The sequence below is a fragment of the Mirounga leonina genome, unplaced genomic scaffold, assembly GCF_011800145.1.
Source record: "Mirounga leonina isolate KUSES-001 unplaced genomic scaffold, KU_Mleo_1.0 Mir_151, whole genome shotgun sequence".
Classification (NCBI taxonomy): domain Eukaryota; kingdom Metazoa; phylum Chordata; class Mammalia; order Carnivora; family Phocidae; genus Mirounga; species Mirounga leonina.
In genome coordinates this window covers 6,307,897-6,335,718 of record NW_023270377.1, presented here as the reverse complement: position 1 = coordinate 6,335,718, position 27,822 = coordinate 6,307,897, and the positions used below count along the sequence as shown (strand labels likewise).

The 27,822-nt window shown below is 45.0% G+C and overlaps 1 protein-coding gene and 1 long non-coding RNA gene across 5 annotated transcripts in view; one reads left to right on the top strand and one right to left on the bottom strand.

Annotated features, from left to right (window-relative positions):
- Nucleotides 1-27,822, top strand: part of DGKD (diacylglycerol kinase delta) — a 131,665-nt gene that overhangs the window by 47,958 nt on the left and 55,885 nt on the right. Inside the window, exon 1 of one of the 4 annotated variants that reach the window (XM_035006828.1) lies at nucleotides 25,444-25,525. The exons of the other annotated variants lie outside the window; for them this stretch is intronic. Within the exon in view, the coding sequence (XP_034862719.1) occupies nucleotides 25,499-25,525 (27 nt within the window). The 5' untranslated portion in view covers nucleotides 25,444-25,498. Of the gene's footprint in view, nucleotides 1-25,443; nucleotides 25,526-27,822 lie in introns of those variants that run through there. 4 annotated transcript variants of the gene reach the window in all.
- LOC118011924 lies at nucleotides 24,682-26,370 on the bottom strand. The gene is made up of 3 exons (XR_004679568.1): nucleotides 26,289-26,370; nucleotides 24,999-25,503; nucleotides 24,682-24,899 (listed from the first exon to the last, which is right to left on the bottom strand). It is a non-coding gene; the product is annotated as an uncharacterized LOC118011924 (long non-coding RNA).

Genomic DNA, 27,822 nt, shown 5'->3' with positions numbered 1-27,822 from the left:
CAGGACTTCATGAAAGTTCTTTTTTTCTGTCCTTTTACAAACACCACGTGTTAGCATTTTAGAATATCTTTGCCACTTGGATAGTTTAAAAATGGTAATTTGTTTTGATTTGTTTCTTTGACTATCAAAGTGACGTTGAACATTGGCCATTGAATTTTTCTTTTGATGATTTCTTCCTGTGCTTTCAGATAGTTAGCACTGTATTTTTAGGGTTCAAAATTACCTCACTCATTCACTTTCTGTCTAAATCTGCCTTCATTGGTTGTGATAGTTTTAGTGCTTTGTCTTTGTCTTTTTTTTTTTTTTTTTTAACTAGATTTCATACACTAATAGTGGGGCTCATGTTACCAGGTAAAAATACTATTCATTTTTCCTTTATGCTTCTTCCCATTTTCTAACATGTTTTAAGATTATTTTTAGCATTATGATCACAAAATTACAGATTTGTGCTGAAGGTATATTTTTACTACCATAACTTTCCAGAGGGGTTTGTCAAAGCAGAATTTCTATTTTACTGGAAGTTTATCTATTTCAAATAAGTTTTTAGATTGAAAAATGACTTACATACCAAAAAATACACAAATGTGCAAGCTTGATGTGTAATGGCCACTCAGATCAAGTGATAGAACATCTCCAAGCCCAGAGAGGCTCCCTTCATGATCTGTTAACCTCCCCTCTCCAAATGTAACCACTATCCTGACCTCCAACACTGTAGATTTTTAGTTTTGACGGTTTTAGATATTTGATATAAATGGCATCATAATGTATATTATTTTGTGTTTTTGCGATCTATGCATTTCCTAATATCATGGCACTTGGGGGATTTTTCTAGTTGTATTGTTATTGATTTCTAGTTTCATTCTACTATAATCAGAAAATATGCTTTATGATTTTAATCCTTTGGAATTGTTGAGACTTTTTATGACCCACCAGTTTTCATAAATGTTCCATGTGCATTTGAACATAACTTTGATTCAGTAGTTCCTGTATGCATTTGATGAGGACAAAGGTTTAGTTATTTTTCTCAAATATTTTATAACCTACTGATTTGTTTTTGTTTGTCCTATTAGTTATTAAGATTTATTAAAATCTACTGTGATTGTGGACTTCCCTGTTTTTTGTTTTCATTCTATTAGTTTTGCTTTATATATTTAGAGGGTTATTTTTAAGTGCATATAGATTTGGGCTTATTTTACATTCTTACTAGATCGAATTTTTTATGAAATAACCTTCTATTCTCTTCATATTTTTTTGCCTTAAAGTTTATTTTGAGTTACTATAGCTGCAATATCTTTATTTTGGTTGGTAATTTTTTTTTTTTTTTAAGATTTTATTTATTATTTGACAGAGAGAGAATGAGAGAGAGAGAGCATGAGAGGGGGGAGGGTCAGAGGGAGAAGCAGGCTCCCCGCCGAGCAGGGAGCCCGATGCGGGACTCGATCCTGGGACTCCAGGATCATGACCTGAGCCGAAGGCAGTCGCTTAACCAACTGAGCCACCCAGGCACCCCTTGGTTGGTAATTGTTTTGTAAGTAATTATATATAATTTTCTGTCCTTTTGCTTTCAGAGTTTTTGTTTATATTTAAGGTATATTTTTTATAAGCAGCAGGTGATTGTGTAGTTTTTAAAATTGACCACTGTATTATTTAATTTTAAAATTGACCAGTGTTTTTGATGGAATTGGATTATGTTTATACTTAGATACGCTTGTACTTGGGTATAAATCTAACATATTATTACTTATTTTTGTCTTTTTATATTTTTTTCACACATTTTTTCCTTTCTTAAATGGATTAATTATTTGATTTTCCCTTCTCTTGTGGCTTGTTTCATATAAATAATTTTAGTGGATATTCTACAGATTACAAAATGTATCCTTGCCTTACTAAATTGTCATACAGTTAGTACTTTTAGTGCTTCCCTGGTAATGCAAGGATCTTAGAGCCTTTATACTCTCTATACTCTTCATTGCTACTGAAATTATAATTGAAATTACAATTAATTTGTGGTACTTAAAAACAAACCTCTATACTTTCTTCTTGCCTTTCTGATCGTTGTTTATTTAATTTTACAAATATTTGAACCTCATAGGACATTAGTATACAGTCCATAGTCATTTAGCTTTATAATGGATATTTGCCTTTTCTGTTGCTCTTCATTTCTTTCTGTATTTCTGTGTTCCATTTGGGGTAATATTCCTTCTGTCTGGAAAAACTCCATTCAATATTTCTTTAGTAGGGGTTTCTATTTTTGTTTGAAAATATCTTTATTTCAGCTTTTTGAAGACTTTTTTGCTTGTTATACAATTCTAGCTTGGCACTAATTTTCTTTCAGCAATCTAAAAATGTTATTGTAGGGACACCTGGTTGGCTCAGTCAGTAGAGCACGTGACTCTTGATCTTGGGGCTGTGAGTTCAAGCCCCACATTGGACAGAGAGCTTACATTGGAAAAAAAAAAGTTATTGTATTTTAGCTTCCATTATTTCTCTTAGAAGTAATTTATCAGTCTTATTGTTGCTGCTTGGATGGAAATATACCTTTCTTCCTACTTCCTACTACTTTTAAGATTTTTATTATGTTTTATTATGATTTTTCTGGCATGTTTCTTTGTATTTATCTTCCTTAGCATTCCTAACACTTCTGAAATCTATGGATTTATATTCCTTCTCTTGTCAGTTTGGGCAAAGCCTTTTTTATTATTCAAGTATTGCTTCTACCCATGAATTTTTCCTCTTATTTTGGGGCTTGTATGTTAGGTCTTTTCACTGTCTTCCATTTGTTTCTTATATTCTTAAAAAAAAATATTTTCTGGGGTGCCTGGGTGGCTCAGTCGTTAAGCGTCTGCCTTCAGCTCAGGTCATGATCCCAGGGTCCTGGGATTGAGCCCCACATCGGGCTCCCTGCTCGGCGGGAAGCCTGCTTCTCCCTCTCCCACTCCCCCTGCTTGTGTTCCCTGTCTCGCTGTGTCTCTCTGTGTCAAATAAATAAAATCTTAAAAAAAAAATTTTTTTTTCTATTCTTTTCACTCTGGATGCTTTATTATCATTATTATCTTCTGATGTTCTTCAGGTCTTTCTTGCCTGTTATTAAGTCTTTCTATTGAGTTTTCACTTTCAGTTATTTTATCTTTCATCTTGAGAATTTTCATTTGATTTTTTAAAAAAGGTTTCTGGTTACCTGCCAGAGTCCCTATAGTAAGCATATTTATTTTAAAGTCTTTGAAAACTTCAAATATCTGGTTCTTAATACCTGGTTCTTTTATGGGTCTTTTTCTATGATCTGGCTTTTCTCTTGGCTTTTGTTCCTTTAGTCTTTTTTCCTGGTATGTCTGTTAATTTTGTTCTACAGGCATTGTTGGAAAAATTGTCAAGATAACTTTATGCTCAGATGATGTCTTCCCTTACCATTTACTTTTACTTCTGGTAGGTAGGCAAAGTAGCAGCAGATTGTCTTAAATCTAGTTTGTGATAGAGCTAATTTGAATGTGGGCTTTACTTTTTCCATTGGCTGGTCTCTTTTCATTTCCTCGGTTTTTTTTTTTTTTTTTAAATCCAATAGTTAATATATAATGTATTATTAGGTTCAGGGTAGAGTTTAGTGATTTGTCAGTTGCATGTAACACCCAGTGGTCATAACATCAAGTGCCCTCTTTAATGCCCATCAGCCAGTTACCCCATCCCTCTGCCTACCTCCCCTCCAGCAACCCTCAGTTTGTTCCCTGTAATTAAGAGTCTTTTATGGTTTGCCTCTCTCTCTGTTTTTATCTTATTTTATTTTTCCTTCCCTTCCCCATGTTAATCTGTTTTGTTTCTTAAATTCCACATGTGAGTAAAATCATATGGTATTTGTCTTTCTCTCACTGACTTATTTCGCTTAGCATAATACACTCTGGTATCCACGTCGTTGCAAATGGCAAGATTTCATTCTTTTTGATTGCTGTCACTCCTTCTGCTTTCATGGGATACTCCTTTAGGACTCTCAGCTGTAAATTGAGGTATTAATCTCTGCTGGGCTCTGCATTTGTGTTTTTCTCACCAGTCCTATGGTATTGCCAGAAGCTCTGTTCAGCCTCTCAGCCTCTTCCACTTAGTGGATGAATTTGCAATTGTTGCTAGTTTAATTTTTCTCTATCATGTCACTCAACGATACTTATAGGTATCTGACATTAAGATCACTCTTTATAAAATGTGAGAAATGTTAGATACCATTTACTCAAAGGATAATGTATTTACGAAAGGGAATAAAGTTTGGTCTTTGTCACAGTTTATGAAATTTGTTGTTTAGGTCTTCTTATGATCCTATTTTTAATTTTGTTGACCTTCCTGAGACTGATGAGGAATTACTCTCTTTCAGAATAATTATATTTGTTATTTTATTCTTAATATTTGTAACACTTTTCATCTTCACCATTTTTGAAGCTCCTTTATTTTTATTTTTTTTTTAAAGATTTAATTTATTTATTTGAGGGAGAGAGTGAGCGAGCAAGAGAGAGAGAGCACAAGCAGGGGGAGTGGCAGAGGGAGAAGCAGACTCCCCCCGAGCAGGGAGACGAATGCGGGACTCTATCCCAGGACCCTGGGATCATGACCTGAGCCGAAGGCAGACGCTTAACTGACTGAGCCACCCATGCGCCCAAACACATAAATGTTAATACCCTCGTTACTGAATAATTATTTGTCAGTAGGGTAACATCTTTTTTACACTGAAGAGCTTTTACCACTAACTGTACTCTGTCTGAAACTAATATTGCTATATTTCTTTGTTCAGAATTTAACTGATAATGCGTACTCTGTCTTCTACCCTCACTTTTATCTTCAGTTTTTCCTTGCTAATTTAGATTTAATTCTTGTAAGCAACATATTGTTAGAAGTTGTTTTTCCTCAGTCTGGAGCTGTTTGTAATAGTGAACTTGAGACATTTTCTGCTTGTCAGGATTTTTGCACATCGGACTCCTGTGTTTAGTGGCTGACTGTGTTGTGCTTTCTTGATTGAATGCTTCCTTGGTATCTCTCTTCTGTTTTGCATTTTTGTGAGTGTTATATGAACCATTTACATTTATATTTGTTAGTGATTTGAATTTTTTTTAATTCTTTTTTTTTTTTTTTAAAGATTTTATTTATTTATTTGACAGAGAGACACAGCAAGAGAGGGAACACAAGCAGGGGGAGCGGGAGAGGGAGAAGCAGGCTTCCCGCGGAGCAGGGAGCCCGATGCGGGGCTCGATCCCAGGACCCTGGGATCATGACCTGAGCCGAAGGCAGACGCTTAACAGCTGAGCCACCTAGGTGCCCCAGTGATTTGAATTTAAAAATTCCTTTAAAAAATACATTTAAAATTCACAAATTTTCTTATGCTGTATCTGCTTACAGCCAGCCCATGTGGTGATGTCCTTTTTCAGTGAAGCTGTGTACCTGACGGGGTGTTTAGCCACATAGAACATGCTGTTCGGTGCTTTTGCTTCGACCCGCCATTGTTTGTATTACACTAATGAAAATGAGAAAGCTCTGAAGAACAAAGAAGAAAAGTGGTGTAGAATGCTCTGCTTCCCACAAAGGAAACGAAATATGGTGTTTTTTATTAGGTAACTCTAGCAGCATGGTGTTTCCCAGTGTTGGTGTTGGAGGGGAGGCCCCTGAAGCCAGCCTTGCTGTTGTTACCATCTTTGTAGATACCTGTAAATTTCTTTTTTGTTCTTTGTTCTTTTTTTTTTAAGCAGGCTCCATGCCCAGTGTGGAGCCCAACATGGGGCTTGAACTCATGACCCTGAAATCAAGACCTGAGTTGAGATCAAGAGTCGGGTGCTTAAGCGACTGAGTCATCCAGTGCCCCTGTACATTTCTGCTTGAAATCTCATGGGACTGTTTTTCTCTTATGTGATAATTGGATTTTGCTTACTAGTTTGTCTGGTATATAGTGAATCTTCTGTCTTCCAGACTTGGTCTTGGTTTTCCAACTTCGAAAAAGGTCTTTTTTTCCTTGCATTTTCTGTATAATGCTGGTTTGTGTGCTTTGGTTTGTTCTTTGGGAACTTTGTTGTTTATTCATTTATTGATTGAGCATGTGCCTCTTGAGGGCTTGCTCAGGGCCAAGCACCATGCTCAGTGGTCAACTGTCATTGGTGAGCAGAAATGGAGAGGGGCTCTTCATCAAGCTGGTATTCTTCTGGGGGCTCAGCGAAGGGGAGAGGTTGCAGGGAAGGAAGGCTATGTGGGGCGTCATAAGGAGGACCCCCACTGGTATTGGGGTAGAGTCGGGAGGACTGCCCCTGAGGAAGTAAAGTCTTAACTGAGATGTGAAGACTGGTTAGTGGTAAGTCAACTAAAGGAAGTGTGTGCAAGTGTGTGAGTATGTCTGTATGTCTCATGCCTGTAGGCGTCCTAGAATGGGGCAAGTTGAGGGACCAGTATGTGCAAAGGCCTTGTGGTAGAAGATGCAGTGTAGACTGTGTGAAGAAGCAGAAGAAGGGCTGTGTGGCTGGCTGAGGCCAGAGGGAGAGAGAGACCATAGGAGGCCATGGGAAGGGCTTGGGACTTAGTCCTTCAACCCGTAATACCATGAATAGTTCCGTTTGGTGAAATTCCCAGATTTGCACTGAGAATGTTTTACTCTGGTTGCATTGTGGAGGGTGAGCTGGAGGAGGAAGGGGAAGGGTGGAGGATAGGGGGAGACCACAGCCCTCACCAAGAGAGGGTGGCTTCTGGTTCTGAGTGGAGAGGGGTGGAGGGTGGGCAGCAGACAGGTGGTGCATCAGCGCAGCCAGGGCAGAGGTGGATGAAGGTGTCAAGTTCCACCTGGCGCAGCGGCTGGTTACACGAGTTACAGAGTCGAGGGGCCAGGGAGTCGTAGGGGTAGGGTTCTGGATCTCTTATGTCTGTCAAGCTGTTCTGCATTATTTTAATTTGTTGGTTTTCTCAAATTCTATTTATGAAAGTTTTAACTTTGTTTCCTGTTGCGTTTACTTGTGATTTTTACCCCCATCCAGCATAGCTTTCATGTTCCTTTAGTTTGTTTTTATCCTGGCTAATTCTTGTTTGATAGAGCGGTATTTTATTTTTTTTTTAAGATTTTATTTATTTATTCGACAGAGAGAGAGAGAGCGAGAGCAGGAACACAAGCAGGGGGAGTGGGAGAGGGAGAAGCAGGCTTCCCGCCGAGCAGGGAGCCCGATGTGGGACTCGATCCCAGGACCCTGGGATCATGACCTGAGCTGAAGGCAGACGCTTAATGACTGAGCCACCCAGGCGCCCATGATAGAGCGGTATTTTAAAAATACTTTCTGTTTAACGTAGTCGTTTTCTGCTTCAGGGAAAGATTTTCTATACTCTTTTGGGTTTCCAGATGTTTTCATTGACTTGGATTTTCCCCCCTGCCCGAGCTCTTCGTCTTTGAGCTCTCCGAAGTGGTTTTCATTGTCTTCCAGTCCTGCACGGACTTCTTTTATGGCCTTCCCATGGCAGCTGGGAGCTCTAGAGCGTGCCAGGCATTGAGGGCTGTCAGAGTGCAGGGCTTTTACTGACTTATTTCTCCAAGTCAGTGTTTTCATCATTTTCAGTTTTTGTCCTATTTTAATAGAGATGTGATGAAATGTCATCATCTCCTTTAATGTTATTCAGAGTTTCAAAATGCAGCAGGAACAAGTCGAAGCAGTGAGGCACAGCAGAGCTGTGTTCTCACGCTGCCACCCAGCCCGTCCCTCAGAGTCCCTCCTCTGAGTCCATTTGGTTTTCTTTGTTCCCATGCTGTAGTGTGTGCTGTGGGAGAGCAAGGGGTTTTGTTTGTTCTGCTCACCGCTTCGCCCAGGAGCCAGCACCCAGTATTTGTCGAGGAGTGACTTGATGGCTGCTCGTCCCAGGAGGGCTTGGGCCCCGTCCCCTCGCTCCTGTCCCTCAGCAGAGCGCTTCCAGCGGGCCGCACTCTGGGTCACCGTGCAGGTCTCCCCTCATGCAGCCTGCGCTCCTGTGAACGCCGCGGGCCGAGCAGTCCCAGAAGCGCAGGGCTGCGGTGGGGGCCAGGCGTCAGGGACGAGAGGCTCGGAGGCCTGAGGCTGCAAGGGAGCCGTGGCCGGCACGGTGCCCCGGGGTGGAAGTGGTTCCTGCCACAGGAACGTAGAGCGTAGAGCGTGCAAGGGTGGCGAGATGGGCCGAGGTCAGAGGTGAAGTGCTTTCCGGGCTGTGTGGAGTTGGGGCTTTTTTGCCATGGGTACGGGGAAGCCATTCTGATTTTGGAAGCCCTTTTTGTTACAAGTCTGGCTGCTACCGAAGACTCGATCTTCCAGGAGCAGGTGGCCAGAATGGGTGTGAGGAGGCTGGGCGGTTGGCCTTCTCTTGTGGCCAGGTGGGAGGTGTGGAAGCCTCGGTGGAGCCACATTGGCGACAAGGGGCTGGATGGAGAGCATGGCTGCAGGCGCTTTGGTTAAACACTTCTCGTTACCAGTGGTGTTCCTTGTCTTACATGACTTGGGAGTTCAGTAGGGTGCTGAAGAAAAAAGGGGTTTTGAGCAGTTAATGATTACTGCTTCCCAGAAGGCAGCTCTGCACAAGGCCCCAAGGTCACCTCAGGTGCGCAGGGCCAGACTCGGGTGGCTGTGGACACCCTCCCTTTACCAGGGGTGCATCACTGACCCCTCTAGTTCTAGAAATTTCACCTGAGAGACTGACTTCAGGGTCGCTGGTGTTGGAGGCACTGTCCCTTTTGAGGGAGGCAGAATCAGCTGAATTGAATTTAGTGAAGATTTTCTAAACTAAGGACAAAGGGACTTGTCATCGGAGGGGGACACAGGTGCTGCGGATGGACAGCAGGAAGCAGCACGAGGGCCGGCTGCAGGCAGGTGTGGGCTGAGTACTGGCCCGTGTCCCTCGGATGGCAGGGAGCCCGGAGCCCGCGGGGATTGCGAGGCGTTTGCGCCCATGTTGGCTGACGGTACCTCTCTGGAAGTTTCACTGCCTGGAGCCCTTCACCCCTGTCAGCGATGTCACCTGCTGTCACTGTGTCATGTGCTCGTGGTCCTCGGGCTTTGCCTGAGCCCCCTTCCTCCGTCTCCTCCGTCTGTGGTGCTGGCGCAGGGCGGGACCTTGGCCCTGGGATCAGCAGCTGGCTCTGGTTTTGTTGAGGCACGCATCCAGTTCCCCGGGCTGGTGGGTGGGTGCCCATGACACCCTCCCTCTATTGGGGCTCTGGGACAGAGGCTGCTCTCAGCAGGGATCCAGAAAGCCAGTGCTGTGGGGGAGCAGGGGCCCGAGGGAAGGACGGTGCTTTATCAGTTATGCCACTTGCGTGTTAGGGACTCATGCCATATCATGTTCAGTTACTTTTCCTTCATTTATGAGGAAAACTATGTGTTATGTGGTATTTCCATGCTTTGGTTTTCCCAGAGGAAGCAGGACCTCTGTTCTTGAATGTCCAGGATCTGCATTTCCTCAAATGTAAGGACCTAGACAGTAGGACTAGGTTATGTTCCTTTCTTTATTGTTTTTTCTTTTTTTTTTTTTTTTAAGATTTTATTTATTATTTGACAGAGAGAAACACGGTGAGAGAGGGAACACAAGCAGGGGCAGCGGGAGAGGGAGAAGCAGGCTCCCCGCTGAGCAGGGAGCCCAACGCAGGGCTTGATCCCAGGACCCCGGGATCATGCCCTGTGCCGAAGGCAGATGCTTAACCGACTGAGCCGCCCAGGCACCCCCTTTATTGTTGATCGTACCCACCATGGGCCCTCGTGCTGTGCCATGCTCAGGGGCAGGGACTGGGAGGCCTGGCCATGAATCCCAGCTCAGCCTCTCGCTAGCTGAATGGCCCTGGGCAAGTCGCTGAAGCACTCTGAGCCTCAGTTTCCTTATCTGAGAAATGGGGGATAGTAATAGTACCTACTGTGGGGTCATTGGGAGGATTAAATGAGGTAATGCAATGTAGGCATGATGTAAGTGTTTGCTGCTATTAACAGTATGATTATAGGCACTCACTGCCTATCCAATGGGGGAATTGAAAGCAGTGAAACAAATTAATTTATGATGCCATTTGGTACTTAATTAGACAGTTTTCTTTTAGTTTGGTTTACTTATATTTCTTAGGTGAAATGTTTCATACATTCTGTGTTTGCTAAATAATAACTTCTAATTAAATCACTGTGGATTATTCTAGACTTCACTGGCCCTAAAGCAGTCTGTTTTACCCTTATTCCTGGGGTCCTGGCAGCAACTGCACTTGAGTTGGACCTTGAAGAGGAAAGATAAGTTTGGAATATATCTGAAATATAAAACCATTAAAAAGAGTCACATTCTGCCCATTTCTAAAAGTGGTATAAATCATTGAGTGCCATACAGTCTCACCTCATACTGTCCAGGGGACCTGGCGCTCCCCAGCTGTCCCAGCTTCTCGCCCCGCCATGGACCTGCTCTTTGTAGGGAACAAAGTCCCGGTGCACAGGTCACCCTGGTCTTGGTAGGACACCTCAGTCTGAAGGCCCTCTCCCCAAGTTCCCTCCATAGACCCTGCCCATTCCTCAAAGGTCAGGTGAAAACTCTCCCTTCTGTTGGGTCTTCCTGTTCGTGCCGTGGTCAGAAGGGAACACGCTGCTGTATTCTCCCTCAGGGCAGTGGTTCCCAAACTTGGCTGTGCCCGGGCACCCTTGGGGGGGGGGTTTCCTGGCACCATCCCCAGAGATTCTGATGCTGACTTGTAAATGGGTGATTTTTTAGAGCTTTCCATGATTTTGAGGTGTAGCCACGTTTGGGACCCACACTCGTGATGCCAGATGAGAACAGGCTGCTTAGTCATCTGTGCACTCTTGGTCACACCTTCTTAGGTCTTGACTTGAGGCCAGGGGTTCCCTTTGAAGCTGTTGTCCCCAGTGCAGAATACACACGGGCTGTGCCAGTGAGCGTGAGCCAGGATGTAGGTTTCGTTGCTTCTTCTGTTCAGAGAGGATATTGAATTGTCGTCTTTGTGAGGTCCTATGTAACAAACGTCCATCATTGTGGATGATCCTGTGGGCCAGGCCCCTTCTTGCTGCCGTTACCCTCTTACAAATGCCTTGAGTACTGGGCCGAGGAGCATCCTGGGAGCTGTGTGTGTGTCTCTGGATTCTGGTGAGCAGCTTTGGGTCGGGCCGGCTCCTTTGCTGTTTGTGTGTGTGTGTTTCCAGCAAGTTTGATGGCTGGAAAACTTCTTGTTTACCCCTGGAGAATACAGGAATAATTCGGCAGCAGCACGGCCTTACCTTGGCAGTCTGATTTCTGAAACTGAACAGGAACCAATCGGAAAAGATGCATGTTTTGGAAAGACTTGTTTTTCCTTCTTTCAGCCACCCATTGTGGTGGCACACTCTCTCTGTTGGGCGCCTGAGGGCAGATGGAGGTGGACAGACACGTTCCCTGTGCTCAGGGACTTCCCAGAAGCTGTTAGACATGAAAAGAGGTAATTATCGTGCCCTGTGACAAGTGCAGCAGAAGTAGGTGCAGAACACAGTGGGAGCACGGAGATGGAAGCGGCCGTGTGGGCCTGGGGGCTGCTCGTGGCCACTGAGAAGGGGCACGTGGGCTCTGGGGCGGAGTCCAGGAGTGTCCCAGGACCGGAATCGTGTGCAGGGCAGCTTATCCATTTATTTTGTAGAGTGTGTACATCGTAATAATGCTTTTAGAGGGGATTTCAAGGGAGGGGGAGAAAAGGTCACAGGAGCTCAGCAGTTGCTTTCTTTCTTCGGGTCCCCTTCAGTCCTATGTCAGAGGCATACTGTACATTTCACATGTTATACACACAGCAGTGTGTGTATAATTTTATATTTTCGTCATAAACACTTCCACATCATGAGTCTACAACGATCATTTTTATAGGTGGAGATATTTTGTTAGGGGTGGCAGAGTTGATCAGTTAACCTTTATTTCCTCGCTCCTACAGCGGTAGGGACTTAGAATGCTCTCAGTTTTTCCTGTTGATGATACTGCTAGAGTGAGCATCTCAGACCACAGTGGGGGAGGTCTGGGAAGATCGGTGTGGTCTCCCCTGCAGAGCAGCCCCTGTGCTGAGCCCCTGCCCAAGAGAGGGTGCCCTTCTCCTGCAGCCTGCACTTTGTCTTGTGTCCTTTTTCACCTCTCTTGCCTGCCCTCAAGGTTGAGAAAATGAAACTTTCTTCTGCTGACTTTGATTCGGGTTTGGTTCTGGTTTACAGCTTCATCAGCTTCTGTTTACCTGATTTTGAATGGATCATAACTGGAACTGTAATGTATCCTAAGTCCCCAGAATCTCAGGCAAGGATGTCACGTACCTGTGATGAAGGAGGGGAGGCCAGGCTGGGTTTGATGATGAGGAAGCAGGCTGATGGGGGGCCTGGGCGGAGGTGACCGAGCTGGCTGAGGAAGAAAGGAGAGCAGAGGGGTGGGCTGGAGAAGGGCAATGGAGGAGTCTACACATGCTGGTGTGAGGGCCGACGGGGGTTGGAGGGAATGGAAGGAGCAGAGGCAGAGGGCAGAAAGCCAGAAGCGAGTGCCCGTTGGCATCATATAAGAACAGAATAAAGGGAAGGAGAGGCCCTATTAGATACATTTAAATTTATTTGTAAATTTCAGGAAGATGGATTGGCCAGATCGGGGGAATTGACAATAAAGAGTGTTTTCAGGATAAACTGCATCCATGGCACAAAAAGATGTGTCCATATTTCAGTATAATTTCCTATAAATTGAATGAGAATTTTATTCTCCTGTGGAATATACATGTTTAGGGGGCTGCTTCTGTGGAATGCCATATTGAAATCTCACACAACTTCCCCAAAGTAGGATGTGGCACCTCTGCTTAGTCGTGTGTCCACCATGTGGCTTACTAGGGTAGGGATCGATCCAGCAGGCTTTGCTCCTAGCATCACCCTAATGATTGCCCTGAAATGACTGTGTCAGAATAACCATGCCATACAAAGCAAGGAGTGATTTGTCGTGTCTGTATTTATAACTTCCTTTTCCCCAAGGAATATTGTTGAAATATTTAATGGTATCCAGAGGTTTTACAACATCTGTTATAAAGATGGTCTTTGTTAGCTGTGTGACTCTGTTTCCTCATCTGTGAAATGGGGATGGCATCTCCTAGGTCACCGGGTTGGCAGAAAAGTGCCCTCTGAAGGTTTCCTGGTTTTTATCTGCACCATCACTCATCAGTGATAGTGGGATTGTAATAGAGTTCAACTTGCCACACTTAGCAGTTATTACAATTTACAGGAATTTCAAAGAATTTCAGATGAGGTCCAGAGAGTGTAGAAAAATAGCATCTGCAGCTGAAGAGTAGATATCGGGAGACTTACTCTCCTTAGAGCTATCAGATAATAATTACTAAAAACAGGAGAAAAACTTTGGTTTTCCTTTACCTTTTACTTCTCCTGTTTTTAGTAGTTATTGCCCGATAACTCTAAATTAAAAAGAAGCTATGTAATGAATTTAAGTAATATTTTTAGTTGTTTTAAATCTTACCTGTTTGGCATTCATGTTTGTTGAATGAATGAAAGTTCCTTAGTAGAATTACATGGGGTGGAACCCTGGACCTGACTTGCTCAGCTGTTTCCAGCAGACGTCAGCCTGTGGGGTAGCCAGGGCTGCTCCTTTGGTGAGGAACTGTGACCTTTACCCAGATTTCAACGTCAGTTTTCCTTCTCAGCTTGTTTGGAGCTCAGATATTTCCTGGGCAAAACCCCTGCGCCAGTCACTTTGGCTTAGAGAGAGGAAACGCTATATATATAATTGGCAGATTTCCTTCATGGAAACTCTTCCTGATTTCTGTGACCGCAGGCCTGGAGCGGGGGTGGGGAAAGTCGTACTCGTGGGCTGAGGGTGTCCCACGAGGCCTCTGAAGCTAGAGGACCTGCCAGACGGGAAGCCCCACGTATTTAGGGACAGCAGCTCCTGCCGCCTGGGCTCACTGCCACGAGCAAGCCCCCTGGGGTTGCTGCTCAGGCGCCGGGCTGCAGGAGAACTGACCTCACATCCTGGCCGTGCCAGCCGTCAGCTGCAGGACCTCCACTTCTTAACACCTGTCGCTTCATCCTTCCATTGGCAGAGTCGGGGCCGCACTACCCCCCCCGTGGTGGTGGGGCCAGGCACCCAGCACATAGTAGGTGCTTAGTGAATTAAAGGCTGTGGCTGTTAAAACACCTTTTGGCCAGGGAGCAGGACCAGGAGAGCCGCGGCAGGAGGAAGTGAATCCAGCGAATTCCCTGCTTCATAATCCACTCTGTGTTCTCAGTTTCAAGAAGCAGCAAGAAGCAGGCGTTGAGCCAAATTGGTAGTGTGTGTTTGCTAAGTGTGGGCTTGTGCTGAAGGCAGCACCTGCCTCTGGGTCCTAAGAGCCAGGTACTCCACCCGAGGGCTTAGGATTCGGTTCTTAACAGTTGTTCCAAGGAGGCAGAGGGGAGGGGACACTGGCTTCTTCTGGCAGCCTTCTGGTGAGTGCTGGGGCCAGTGGTGGGGGTCTGTTAGGACTGGGGGTGGGGGAGGACTCTGTCACTTGTCTGCGCTGTGTGGTGTGACCAAGGAGGGGTTGCACTTGTGAAATCTAGGCTGTTTTCACAGTGCGCGCACCCACACACGCGTGTGTGGGGTGAATTGTTAACACTTCTAATTGTTTTTATTTACAAATGATGGAGGAAACAAAAACCAAACGGACAGTTGAGAGACTTTGGTTTGACTCCAGTACTTTTGTAAAGAGTTCTTTGGGAAAAAAAAATGTGGAGAAGGTATGTGGATGTGATTGAGTTTTTTCTTTGGGTGTCTAGGAAATTAGTAGCTTTAGTCCTCCTTTACCCGGTGTTCTTTGGTACATGTGCCGGGGATATGATTGCGCCAAGTCCTGTCTGTTTTTTTTCCTTGAAAGTTAGGAAAATGATACCATTCTGTAGGGTGTTATGTTTAAAAAACCTTGCTTTCCTGTCCCAGAATAACCTGGTATTTCAGAGTAGGTAGAGTAGTGAGTAGGAGCTTTTTATTTCCTTGAAAAACTTACCAAGTTAAGATAATTCCCCGCTCTGTGGTGGGGAGGCTGCTGTTGATTGACTCAGGAGTCTCCCCCCTTCCACTGCCACAGCCGAAGCACCTGCTTTGAAATGTAACCTGTGATCTCCCCGCCCCCCCTTTAAGTCAGGAGGACTGTAGGAGCTGCTGCTGTACCAGTTCTGTACAGGATGTTTAGCTAACCCCCCAGACCTCAGCCTGGGGTTGAGGTGCTCGTGGAAGGCTGGGAACGCCGCCTGCACAGGGCCGCTCAGGCCCTACCCAGGCTGGCCTCTGTCCCTGCTGGACTGTTTGTTTTTTTTTTTTTTGAAGAAGGCTCAATGGCCAACGCAGGGGGCTGGCTCTCAAGACCCTGAGAGCTGCTCCAGTGACGGTATCTCTCCAGAATCGGTATCTTAATGACATTGGATTTTCCCGTGAATGTGATATAACTATGTATTTACTTAGCCCCCAGGCGCCTCCTGCTGAACTTGCATTAGAAAAGCTGGTCCGTGCCAGGTGCCCTCTCCAATGTTGCCTGATGTTCGCTGGCTGCGAAAGCCCAAAGATGGTGGAACAGAGTAATTGCACATTTGGAGACTAGTTAGGAGTGGGGTTGGTCCCCACCCCATCCTTGGTGGGGCCGGAGCGACCCTGACCTTGAGGCAGGAGCCCTGGCTTCTGTCCTGCCCCTGACACTGAAAACCAGGACCACTTCTGTGACTGGAAGGCAGGGGCCCAGGCGTAGCTGAGCCTCCAGGCCGCTGTCAGCTCTGGCTCTCTCTGTCTTCTGAGGAAGGAACGCTCGGTTTGCTTTATGCAAAAGTATCTAATCACACCAGGGGATAGAGTGGGTATTTGTTGTTCCCAAAGCCGTAAGTGCTGCTTTGTCCAGGGCGCTGCCAGTTCACACACCCTTTTGTAGATAACACCATTAATTATTTTTAGCACCCCCTTTGACTTGCAGAAATTTCCTGGCTTGGGTGATAAAACTATATGGTCGCTCTAGTCATTCAGAGAAAAGTTCACCCTGTCCTTTAAAGAATACTGCAGTGCACCCAGATATGTTAACGTTATTTTTATAGCTTGGTTGAGTGGAATTGCTGTACAGTGAACTGTGCTGTTTGAAGTGTAGGGCTTGTTGAGTTGCCCCAGCCCCACCCCTGTTGAAACTCACCAGACAGGGTAGCGAACACTTCCATCCCCCCGAGAGTTTCCTCGTGATCTGTCCTTTCTCTGCACCCCTCTCCAGGCAAACGTGGATCTGCTTTCTGCTTTTAACATTATTTTGCTTTTTTAGAATTCTGTATAAATGGAATAATCAATGTAAATTGAGTTGAATAATAATTCAGTATAAATTGAAAGTATGTCCCCCTTTTTAATGGCATCTTTGGCTCAATATAATGATTTTGAAATTTTCCACAGGGGTATATCAACAATTTGTTCTTTTCCCTCAATTTGTTGATCCATTTACCTGTTGGTGGGCATTTGAGCAGTTTCCAACTTCGAGCTATTGCAAACAAAGCTGCCGTGAACATTTGTATACAAGTCTTTGTGTGGACATATATTTTCATTTCCTTTGGTAAATACCTAGGAGAATTGCTGGGTCATATAGTAGATGTGTGCTTAACGTTTTAAGAAACTGCTCAGCTGTTCTCCAGCGTGCCTGGAATTTTGTATAGCCACCTGCAGTGCAGGGCGTTCCAGTGGCTCCGTATCCTCACGGGCACCTGCAGTAGTCCCATCTTTTATCTTACATGTCCTAATAGATACGTGATGGTATCTCATTGTGGTTTTCATTTCCATTTCCCTGATGACAAATAATGTCAGCATCTTTTCATGTGCCAATTGGCCATTTGTTTATGTTTATTTTGTGAAGTGTATGGTAGAATCGTTTGTCCATTTTTGCATTGAATTGGTTGTCTTATTATTGAGTTGTACGATTTCTTTATATATTCTGGATATAAATCTTTGTGTGATGTATGTGTTATGAATATTTTTCCCAATCTGTGGCTTGCCTTTTTTGTGCATGGCATCTTTAGAAGAACAGAGTCATTTTTTTTGGTGAAATTGAATTCATCAGTTTTTTCCCTTATGGTTCATACTTCTTGTTTTTCAACCCAAGGAACCTTTTTCTGCCTCAGTATTGCAAAGGTTTTTTTTTTTTTTTTTCTAGAAGTTAGGATTATGACTAATGTACAGTTAATTTTGTGTGTAATGTGAGGTAAGAGTTGATGTTCATTTTTTTCCTTATGGATGTTCAGTTTTTCCAGCAGCATTGTTGAAGGGACTTTTCTTTTCTCATGAATCACCTTGACACCTTTACCACAAGTCAATTGACCATATGTTTGTGAATCTCTTTCCAGACTTTCTGTCCTGTTCCCTTGATCTATATGTCTAATCTTACCCCAAGACCACACTTTCTTGATTATTATAACTTCACAATAAGTGTTGAATTCAGGGCAAGTCCTCTAACTTTTTTTTTTTTCTCTCAAGATTTTACTTATTTGTCAGAGAGAGCGAGCGAGCACACAAGCAGGGGGAGAGGCAGGGAGAGGGAGAAGCGGGCTCCCCGCTGAGCAGGGAGCCCGATGCGGGACTAGATCCCAGGGCACTGACACCACGACCTGAGCTGAAGGCAGAATCTCAATTGACTGAGCCACCCAGGCGTCCTGCAAATCCTCTAACTTTTGTTCTTATAATTGCTTTGGTTATTTCTAAGTCCTTTCCATTTTTGTGTAAATTTAAAAAATAGTCCATTTCTACAAAATAAGCTTGCTGGAATTTTTTTTTTTTTTTTTTTTTTTTTTAAGATTTTATTTTTAAGTAATTTCTACACCCAACGTGGGACTTGAACTCACAACGCCGACCGAGATCAGGTGTTCCAGCCTTCTGGAATCTTGATTCAAGTTGCATCAAATCTATAAATCAGTTTGGGGAGAATCGGTATCTTAATGACATTGGATTTTCCCATGAATGTGATATAACTATGTATTTACTTAGGTCTTTAATTTCTCTCAGAGTTTTATGGTTTTCAGGGTAGATATCTTTAGTGTCTTTTCTTAGATTCGTTCCTATGTAGTTTATTTTTTATTCCTATTAAATAAATGAAATTAAGAAAATATGTTTCATTGCTGCAAAAAAATAAGAATATAATGGATTTTGTGACCTTGGAAGACAACTTATTAATTCTTGTAGTTGTTTTGTAGATTCCTCAGAAATTTCTATATAAACAGTCGTATCATCTGCAAATCGGGAAAGCTGTACTTCTTTCTTACCCAGATGCCTTATATTTCTTTTTCTTGTATCATTGCAAAAGCTAGGACTGCTGGTATAATGTTGAATAGAAGTAGTGAAAGCAGGAATATTTTCATTTGTTCTAATCTTAATAGGAAACAGTTCAGCTTTTTACTATTGAGTATGATGTTAGCTGTAGGCTTTTTGTAGGTACCCTTTATCAGTTTGAGGATTTTCTTATTTGCTGAGAATGTTTATTATGAATGGCTATTGAATGTTGTCAGATGCTTTTCTGCATCCACTGAAGTGATCATATGTTTGTTTTTCCCTTAATTTTGTTAAAGGGCAAATGAAACTGATTTTCAAGTGTTAAACCAACCTTGTATTCTTTTTTTTTCTTTAAAGATTTATTTATTTATTTATTTGACAGAGAGAGAGACACAGTGAAAGAGGGAACACAAGCAGGGGGAGTGGGAGACGGAGAAGCAGGTTTCCTGCCGAGCAGGGAGCCCGATATGGGGCTTGATCCCAAGACCCCAGGATCATGACCTGAGCCGAAGGCAGACGCTTAATGACTGAGCCACCCAGGCGTCCCAAATCAACCTTGTATTCTTGAGACAAACCTTATTTCCTCATATTATCCTTTTTATTTATTGTTAAATTCAACTTGCTGTTATTTTGTTAGGGATTTTTGCATCTATATCTATGAGAGATACTGATCTGTAATTTTCTCTTTCCTTTTACCTTTGTTGGGTTTTGATACTCAGGTTAAGCTGGCTTTATAAAACATATAAACTAGCATCATAACAGAAGGGGGGATATAATTGTTCCACCCTCTATTTTTTTTTTTTTTTTAATAAAATTTAGTGTTATTTCTTTCTTAAATTCTTGTTAGAATTTTCAACAGTGAACTTGGTGTGGAGTTTTCTTTTTGGGAAGATTTTTTATAATACCTTTTGACAGTTTTTATCATAAATTAAAACTTTTGAACCCTTTTTTTTTTTTGAAGTAGGATCCACATCCAGCATGAAGCCCAATGCGGGGCTCAAACTCACAACCCTGAGATCGAGACCTGCGCTGAGATCAGGAGTCAGCTGCCCAGCTGACTGAGCCACCCAGGCACCCCCATAAGTTAAAATTTTTAATGGATATAGGCTATTTAGGTTTCCTCTTTCTTATGTCAACGTTAACATTATATGCATCCTTTCTTTCCCCCCTGATTTCTGTTTGTTGGAGGGAGGGGTGTAAGCTTTATGAGAAAAGGGATGTCCTGGGGTTTATTGACTAATAATATTGACTCACTCTCTCTTCCAGCGCCCCAGAGCCATGCCAGGCACAAAGTAGGCATTCTGTAAATACCTGTTGGGTAACTGGCTTGTTGTTGCTGTGTGTCTGTCACTTGGCATCTCTGGGAAGCTTTCCTGTCTTCTCCATCCACATGGGACTGTGTCATGATGAAGGGAGGTGGCTCCCGAGTCACGCCAGCTGGCCTCAGCCAGCCCACATGCCATGCCCTCCCACGGTGGCTGTTTAAGTGTACCCGGTGATGCGTCCACAGCCCCGGTAGACAGACCCTCTGCGTCAGGACTTGCCAGGGGAAAAAAATATTTTCAACCCTTTTTCTGTTTCGGTTTTTTAAAATGTTAAATCCTGTGGTTGGAATGACTTCTTTTCAGTTTTGAAATATATTTGAAATACCAGAGGAATATAGGAAACTTGGTCAGAGGAAAGGGATAAATTGTTTAGAGTTAGGAAGGGGGGTTACACATGGGGCAAGATTATCCCAAAAGGCAGTTGACCTCGTGTGTGATTTACCTGCCTTCCTGGGAATGTGGTCTGAGATATCCTTTCCTGGATTGCTTTCAAATGACCGCTGTGGACCAAGTACATTAGTCACTCGGGGAATTAGAAAGGACAGTGTGATTTGGACTGGGCATCTCTGAGAGGACATGACTCTGTTCGGGTCCCTGGCATCTAGAGGGGTCTAGTGCCCCCTCCCTCCTTTTCATCTCAGTGGCTGGGTCTTTGACATGGTTGTCCAGTCATAGGCATGTGTGTGAGTCTGTGACCTCAGCTTCCGGCTGAACCTCAGCAGGGCCACTTGACAACTGTGAGTCGTGAAGAGCAAGGGCTCACTTACAGCGTCTTTGTCCCCTCCTCCTCCTCCTCCAGCTTTGCATCACGACCATCAGATGTGAAACCTTCATAGTGTTGGTAAAATGTCTGAAGCCGTTTTCCTCAGAGTTAGTCCTGGAGGGCAGGAGATGGCTGCCTTGCATGGTGGATTGCCCGGGAGGGGAGAGACATGAGGGACATGGGAAGAGGTGGACAGGACCCCCCGCCTCCAATTCTGCTCCTTCTGGCTTCGTGCTTTGTCAGGAGCAAGACTTGAGCACATGCTCACACATGTCGCCGTGTGGCCTCAGTGTGGGGCGTGGTCTTTTCCCAGACAGCCTGGCTCCCGGACTGAATCACAGGAAAGTGGGAGAACGTGGGACTCCTCAGTGTGCAGGGTAAACCACGTGGAAATGTTCCCCGTGAGGTGGGGACAGGGTGTTGAGGGGAGTTACGCTCAAGGATACATCACTGTGATATGTTCCATGGTCACAAGGGTTTTCACCCTAAATTGCTCAGTGAGTGACCCTTCATGTAAGTGGGGCGTGTTCAATTCTGTGAGAGTTCATTGAGCACGTACTACCTGCCAGGTGCTCGGGGGTTCCTCTGGGAACAGAATGGAGACCCTCCTCGTGGAGCCAGAGACAGAGAGAAGGGACAAGGTGCAAATTCTGTCTTTTTTGGTAACACGTTACATTTAACCCCTCCACATCAAATTCTCTTTATGCTCTTCCTGAGATATATGTGAGCAATGGTTTATATATCTGAGATAGGAGCAAACTTCTACAGAGGATATTTTTAGGCTTTGTGAGCTACAGGGTCTCTCTGGCCGTAAGTAGCAGTCAGAGACAATATGTAAATAAACAGGGATGGCTGGGCTCCCATAAGTTTCTTTAAAGAACAGGTGGCAGGCTGTAGAGTTATGTCCTCAGATTTGATTTTCAGTGTTATTATTTCAACCTTACTGTTAGTCTATTAAATCAAGCTCCCTTGGTGTTGCTGCCCATTTGAGTTGAGAGTTTTCAGTTCTAGTTAACAGAGAAATCAAGTTATTGACCTGGAAGAGAAAGAAGATTCCATTTCTGTGCCTCCGTCTGCGATGATGAGGGTGGTGTCTCAAGGTTAGGTTGTCTCAAGGTTGATATGTTTGGAACATATCACATTTGGGATGTTGAACAGGAAACATAGGTAACGGTGGTTCAAATAAGGTAGAGGTTTGTTTCTCTCTCTCTCCTCGAAAAGACCAGGGGCCAGCAGTCTGGGGCTGGTGTGGAGGCCCGAGGTCGGCAGAGACCCAGCCTCCACTCTGATGGTCTCCTCGTGGGGCTAGATGCTGGCTGCAGGAGCCGCAGGGAGGAGGCTGGCCGGGCTGGGGCCTCCTGCGCTCTTCTGTCTTTTCAAAGAGCTTTCCTGGGAGCTCCCCTGGTGCTGTCCCTGAGCTGCAGGGGCGCTGGGAAAATGTGCTGGTAGCCAGGCTGAGCAGGAGGCTACCCGAACAGCAGGGCCATTCTGGAAGGTAGAAGGGGAAGATGCTGATTGCATAGGCAGCTGGTGTTTTTTTGTCCCAGATGTTGAGTTTGTAGGTTAAAAAAGAAAAGAAAAAGAAAAAGGCAGAGATGTATTTTAAAACACTTTTTACTGGGGCGCCTGGGTGGCTCAGTCGTTAAGCGTCTGCCTTCCTCTCAGGTCATGATCCCGGGGTCCTGGGATCGAGCCCCGCATCGGGCTCCCTGCTCTGCGGGAAGCCTGCTTCTCCCTCTCCCACTCCCCCCCCTTGTGTTCCCCGTCTCTCTCTGTCAAATAAATAAAGAAAATCTTAAAAAACAAACAAACAAAAAAACCCACTTTTTACTTTAGACTATATGGAAAATACAGAAAACCAAAAGAAAAAGAGAAAAACCGTGCAGTCTCACCACCTGAGATGTCAACTTCCAGTTTTCCTTGCTGTGTGTCCTGCTCTTTCAGTCTCTTGTTTTGTTTTATGCAGTAATGTGAAGTAAATATGCCCTTTCCGAAATTCTTTGTAAACCTTGTTTTCCCCCTAGTGTGGTGTTTGTCTCTTTTCTGGCCGCATCGACTGTTGTGTAGCTAGTCCCTGGTTTACTTAGGCACTGGAAGTATTGGAGTGCAAACATCCTTGAGATAAGCTCTTCAGTCAAGGTGTGCACAAGACTTTGTCCTGAGGGCGGACACCTGGCAAGTCCGCAGATACACGTGTTCTTTGCTCTGGGAAGTCTTAACCGCCTGACCAGCTTGACCTTCAGTGATCAGAATAGTGCATGGGTGACCTTGGGCTGTAGAGGCTGCTTCTGTCTCTTCTCTTCCTACCTGATACTTGTTGACTGTAATGTTACTGTAGATGGATTTGGCTGTGTGCAGATTTGGCATCAAATAATCCCAGAGAAAAACAGATGGATTGTGACAGCGTGGAAGCGGCCACATTTAAGACCGTCGAAGCGTTCCCATCACGCTCCCTCCATCTCCACATCCCTTCAAGACCCACTGTCAGGGTACTTTTCATTTAGATTCCATTGTCACCGGGACAACAGTGACCCTAGTGCTTGAGCTAACGACTTGCAGCCAGTTTGTCCCTCTGTGCGGTAGCCGTGAGGCAGATGCGGTCACAACCGTTTCTGCGGCTCTGTTTCTCTCACAAGTGCACTGGCCCAGCCCCTGAATGGGGCCATCCCTAGCCAGGGCGTGGCCAGCCCAGGAGGAGCACAGCCCTGGCCTTGGGGCCTTTGGGCTCTGCCTGGGAACTGCTTATTGTATCTTAGATCTTTGTGCATTTTGCCAGTCTAACTCAGCCACAGACTCCCATCCATCAAGCTGCTTCACTTTTTTAAAAGGTAAAGTTCTGGGGTGCCTGGGTGGCTCAGTCGGATGCGTGTCCGACTCTTGATTTCAGCTCAGGTCATGATCTTGGGATTGTGAGATCGAGCTCACATCTCGGGCTCTGGGATCAGCAGGGAGTCTGCTTGAGATTTTCTCTTTCCCTCTCCCTCTGCACCTCTGCCCCCCACTCTCTCTTTCAAATAATCTTTAATAAAATATAAACATATAAAATAAATAAGTAAATAAAATATATAAAATATAAATATAAAAAATAAAAGGTAAAGTTCTGTATTCACTGTAGTATTTCCTTACGTACTTTAAAAATGTGTACTTTTATTGCTGTTGTTTCAAACGCTTGGTTACAAAGTTGCAAGGGTTTTGAGTGTCTGCCCCAGCTCATCCTTTCCCATGAGACTGCTTATTTTCATTCTGAATGTGAAACTTTGCAGCAACTCAAAAACTGCATTATAGCAAAACACCTGTAATGTTTTATTCATGCTAAGATTGGTGTGTTACTCAGTTTTTTATACAAAGAACATGTAAAAAACACTCAAAAGTCTTATCTCTGAGATCCTAGATAGAGACACTATTATAGAGACCTGTGGTTCTCAAACATGGGAGAGAACGGGGACGGGGATGGGAAGGTGGGATTTGCCACTTGGACAGAGGACATTTGGCAGTTGGAGACACTTTGGGTTGACATGTGGGGGCTGGAGTGGGTAGGGTCCATGCTTTGTGTCCAGGAATGCCGTTCAACATCCTATCGTGTTGTAGGGGACAGCAAGGAATTACTTGGCTGGAAATGTCAGTAGTGCCGAGGTTGAAAAACTCTGATATAGGCAAATAGTTTTGTAGGTGTTTTCCTATGAATACCAGTAAATAGTATAACAGTGGGACCATTTATATGTACTAATTTGTAACCTGCTTTTAAAATGCGTTATATTATGGGGGCACCTGGGTGGCTTAGTCAGTTGAGCGCCTGACTCTTGATCTCAGCTCAGGTCATGATCTCAGGGTTGTGAGTTCAAAACCTGTGTTGGGCTCCACGTTGGGTATGGAGCCTACATAAAAAAAAAAAAAAAATGAACATAAAATAATGCATTATATCATGAACATCTGTGTCCATGAATACACGCTCGCATTGCACTTGAACACTTGGCTGTATGGTATTCCATTGTGTGCTTTGGAGATTTAGGTTATTTATAGCACTTTGCTGTGGGAGGCACATGGTGTTTTGCCTTCTGTGTGTGTCAGCTTCTCGTTTCCTGCCTGCTGTCGGGGGAGATGTGGTGTGGGGCACCTCCACACCTGGGGTGCTCTTTGTTGGCATCCCTCTCCTTCCCCTACCAGGGGCTGTCTGCCTCCAGCACCCTGTTCAGGGCCACCTCTAATCTCTGAGTTTTTCCACACGTTGAGCACATTTTAAAGCTTAATAAGGCACTGTAGAAATATTGAATAGATGAATAACCCCAAATATTTTTGTCACATTTCAGTTTTAGGCATAACTTTTCCATTTTTGCTTCATCCTGCTTTTTCTCCCTTTTTAAAAATCTGTCCTCTGATGGATTACATGTGATTTTGGCCTCTGGCCCAGTTGGCTTTGCCTCCTACCTGAGTGTCCTGTGTTCTTGGGGACTGGTCTCCTCGGGAGGGTTGGGAGGTGGGGTGGGTCGGAGGGTGCTTATCCTGTGTGCTCTGGGCCACTGGGCAGGTGGGATCATTGCGAGGGTGGGGATCCCCTTTGGCCTTCAAAGCTGTCCGGAGATTGGAGATAAGCACAGCTTTAGAGAGAAGAGCCCTGGGTGCCTTTGGGGGTTGGGCCGCATGCTACAGGGGGCCTGGGGAGGTCTGACCTTGCATTCTGGGGCTGCTTTCGCCCAGGGATCTCCTCGTTTGTACGGAGCTATTTTTGTGTTTGGTATCGCCCTCCGTGAGGAAGTCTGTTGCCGACGCACATCCCAGCTGTTTTGAATAGTCCGGGTCTCGGGGCTTCAAGGTAGGGATCTGTGTGTGGCGAATCCAGGGTTTTGGGCCACATCAGAACAGCAGGATGTGAGTAACAGGAAGTGACAGAAATTACCAAACGCGCCAGATACTTATTCTTGGCCACCTTTCCGAGTCCCGCAGGCTGGGGAGCTATATTTAGCACGGTATTTCCAGGTTCCTAATCCTGCCCGGACACTGTCCCTTTGCTCCTCGTTTGGTCAGTGACTGAACTTCGAGGTGCTGATTTGTTACTCCGGTGTCTCTGGCCTCCTTCGGTGATCCACAGGGTCTTGTACATCGATTTTAAAACTCGACTTTTGTTTTTGCTGGGCCACTTCAGTTCTGATCCATTTTGAGCAGTTGGAAAATGTTCTGCAAGAGGGGAGAGCGGCAGGTAAGCGTCCCAGGTGTTGGTGGGCAGTGAGGCTGTGTGAAGCCGTGGGGGAAAGCAGCTGAAATGTAAGGATTTAAAATGGAGTGAGTGGAAGGAATTGCAGGTTATTGTAAGCAGCTCTAGAAGGGTTGGTTTTTGTCTTGTATTTCTCTTAGAGGTGGAAGGCTGGGATTTTTAAAGCCACAGCCGTGGCGATGTGACTTCCCCCACATGCTAGAAACATCTTTGGTCCCCACCTGGTCAGACCGAACGCCTGCAGGTCAGATAAACTTCCCTGCGATGAATTGCCATTGTCTGAACTTTGTCACAGGAGAGATTTCACCCCACCGTCCCCGAGAGAGCGCTGTGGAGCCGGGAGCCGGGGGCCGGCCTGTTCAGGAGGGGCACTCGCTCCTGAATTGAAGCACTGCGACAAGTGATTTTCGCCCAGTCGTGCTGGACAGCCCTTCCCGCAGCTGCCGACCGGACGCCCACCCGGGCTGCGGGGTGTCCGCGGTGCCCATGCACTGCCGTGCCCGCCCCGCCCTGTGCTGGCCTGCGGCAGGGCAGTGGGGGATGGCGCCTGCCGCCAGCCGCAGGCACGGCCTACCTCCCCCACCTCAGGATGACCCCGAGGGACAGGCGCTGATACCCATTTCGGGGCTTAAAAAACCGGGCCTAGAGGCGGGTCACTTGCACCAGTGCCTCTCTGATGTCTCTGTCCTAAGCGCTCTGCTGTCCTGCCCCTCTCTGCCGCACGCCGTGCACCCTCACCGAGACTTACCGAGCCGGCTTGTCCTCCAGCCGCAGGACGTGCATCTCTGTGTGCTTTGAGAATCCTCAGAAAGGAAGTTTCTACAGTTTGATATTGGCTTCCGGTGGCTGCCACCCTAATGATTCACGGAAAGGGGTGTGTTGGAGAGGTTTCTTTGTTGGTCTCTAAAAGCTTCCTTCTGAGCAGTCCAGCCAGTCCCCCTTCCTCCCTTCATAAGCCATTATTAGCCTTACTTTCTTTCACACGCTCAGCCAGTTCTTTAGCGTGCGGGAATCTACTCTCGGATGAGAAATTGGAGAGGCAAGTCAGGGACAGTTTGTGTTTGCCATGAAGTGCACGGTAGCCAGCAGACGCAGCTGGGTATGCGTGCGGCAGCCAGGGGAGCCCCTGAAGGAGGGCAGTATGTGGGTGAGTGACTGTGTGCTCGAGCACCACACCACGCTCAGGCTGCCTGGCTGCTCCCCCATGTTACCAGCAGAATCCGTCTGCGGGCATGGTTTCAGGCTGACCCATTCCCTTCTTGAAGGCTAGACTATAAACTATAAGTACTATGAACTGTACATAACTGCACAAATGTATTTTCATCTATATACATACAGTAAACTGTAAACTATAAATACAGGACATACGGTGTGTGTCTCAAGCTCTGACTTGGGTATTTTAGCATATTTTTATGCCAAAATGTTTAACATTTAAAAAATTATTAAATATTTCAGGCATTCAAAAAGTAACACGATGAACAACTGTGTACCCTTCGCAGCCTGAGAACAAAACAGTATGGATATACTTGAAGTCCTTTGTATTCTGGATCCTACCCACCCCTCTTGCCCTCCCTCCCCAGAGTCACCCTAGTTCTGAGTTTGGTATTTATCGTTTGTTTGCATTTTTTTTAAATCCTTTCTCTTCTCCCATATGTAGGTATAAACAACATAGAGTATTTGGCCAGGTTTACAGTTTTGAGTAAATGGTGTCATATCATACATCTCCTGCAACTTGCTTTTCTCACTCACCATTGTGTTTCCAAGATTTATCTGTGTGGATACGTCTGTCTTCAGTTAAGTGGTTCAAGGTTAAAAAATGACTGATTCCTGATTCCTGGAATTAGATCAGAATTTCTGGGGAGTGGGGCACGAACCTCAGAAGTTTTTGCAAGTACAGCCCTTGTTGAAGGATCACAGTGCTTGGTTGGTAGTTTGTGGCTTACATAGTGGTCCAGTGTCCAGAGTGTCCCACTGTTGACCTATGTCTTCCCAGCTTTGGTCATTATAAACAGCACTACCATTCTTATACCCGCCTTCCTGGGCACATGGGCACGAGTTTTTCTAGAGTGTGTTTCTAAGGGTAGAATTGTCGGGTGTGAACATCTTCAGCATGATGAAATATTGTGGGATTGCTGTCTAAAACTTAATTTTTTTAAACTACCACCAGCACTGTTAACTTATGAGTGATCTCATTTCTTTCTTTCTCTTTCTTTTTCTTTCTTTCTTTTCTTTCTTTCTTTCTTTCTTTCTTTCTTTCTTTCTTTCTTTCTTTCTTTCTTTCT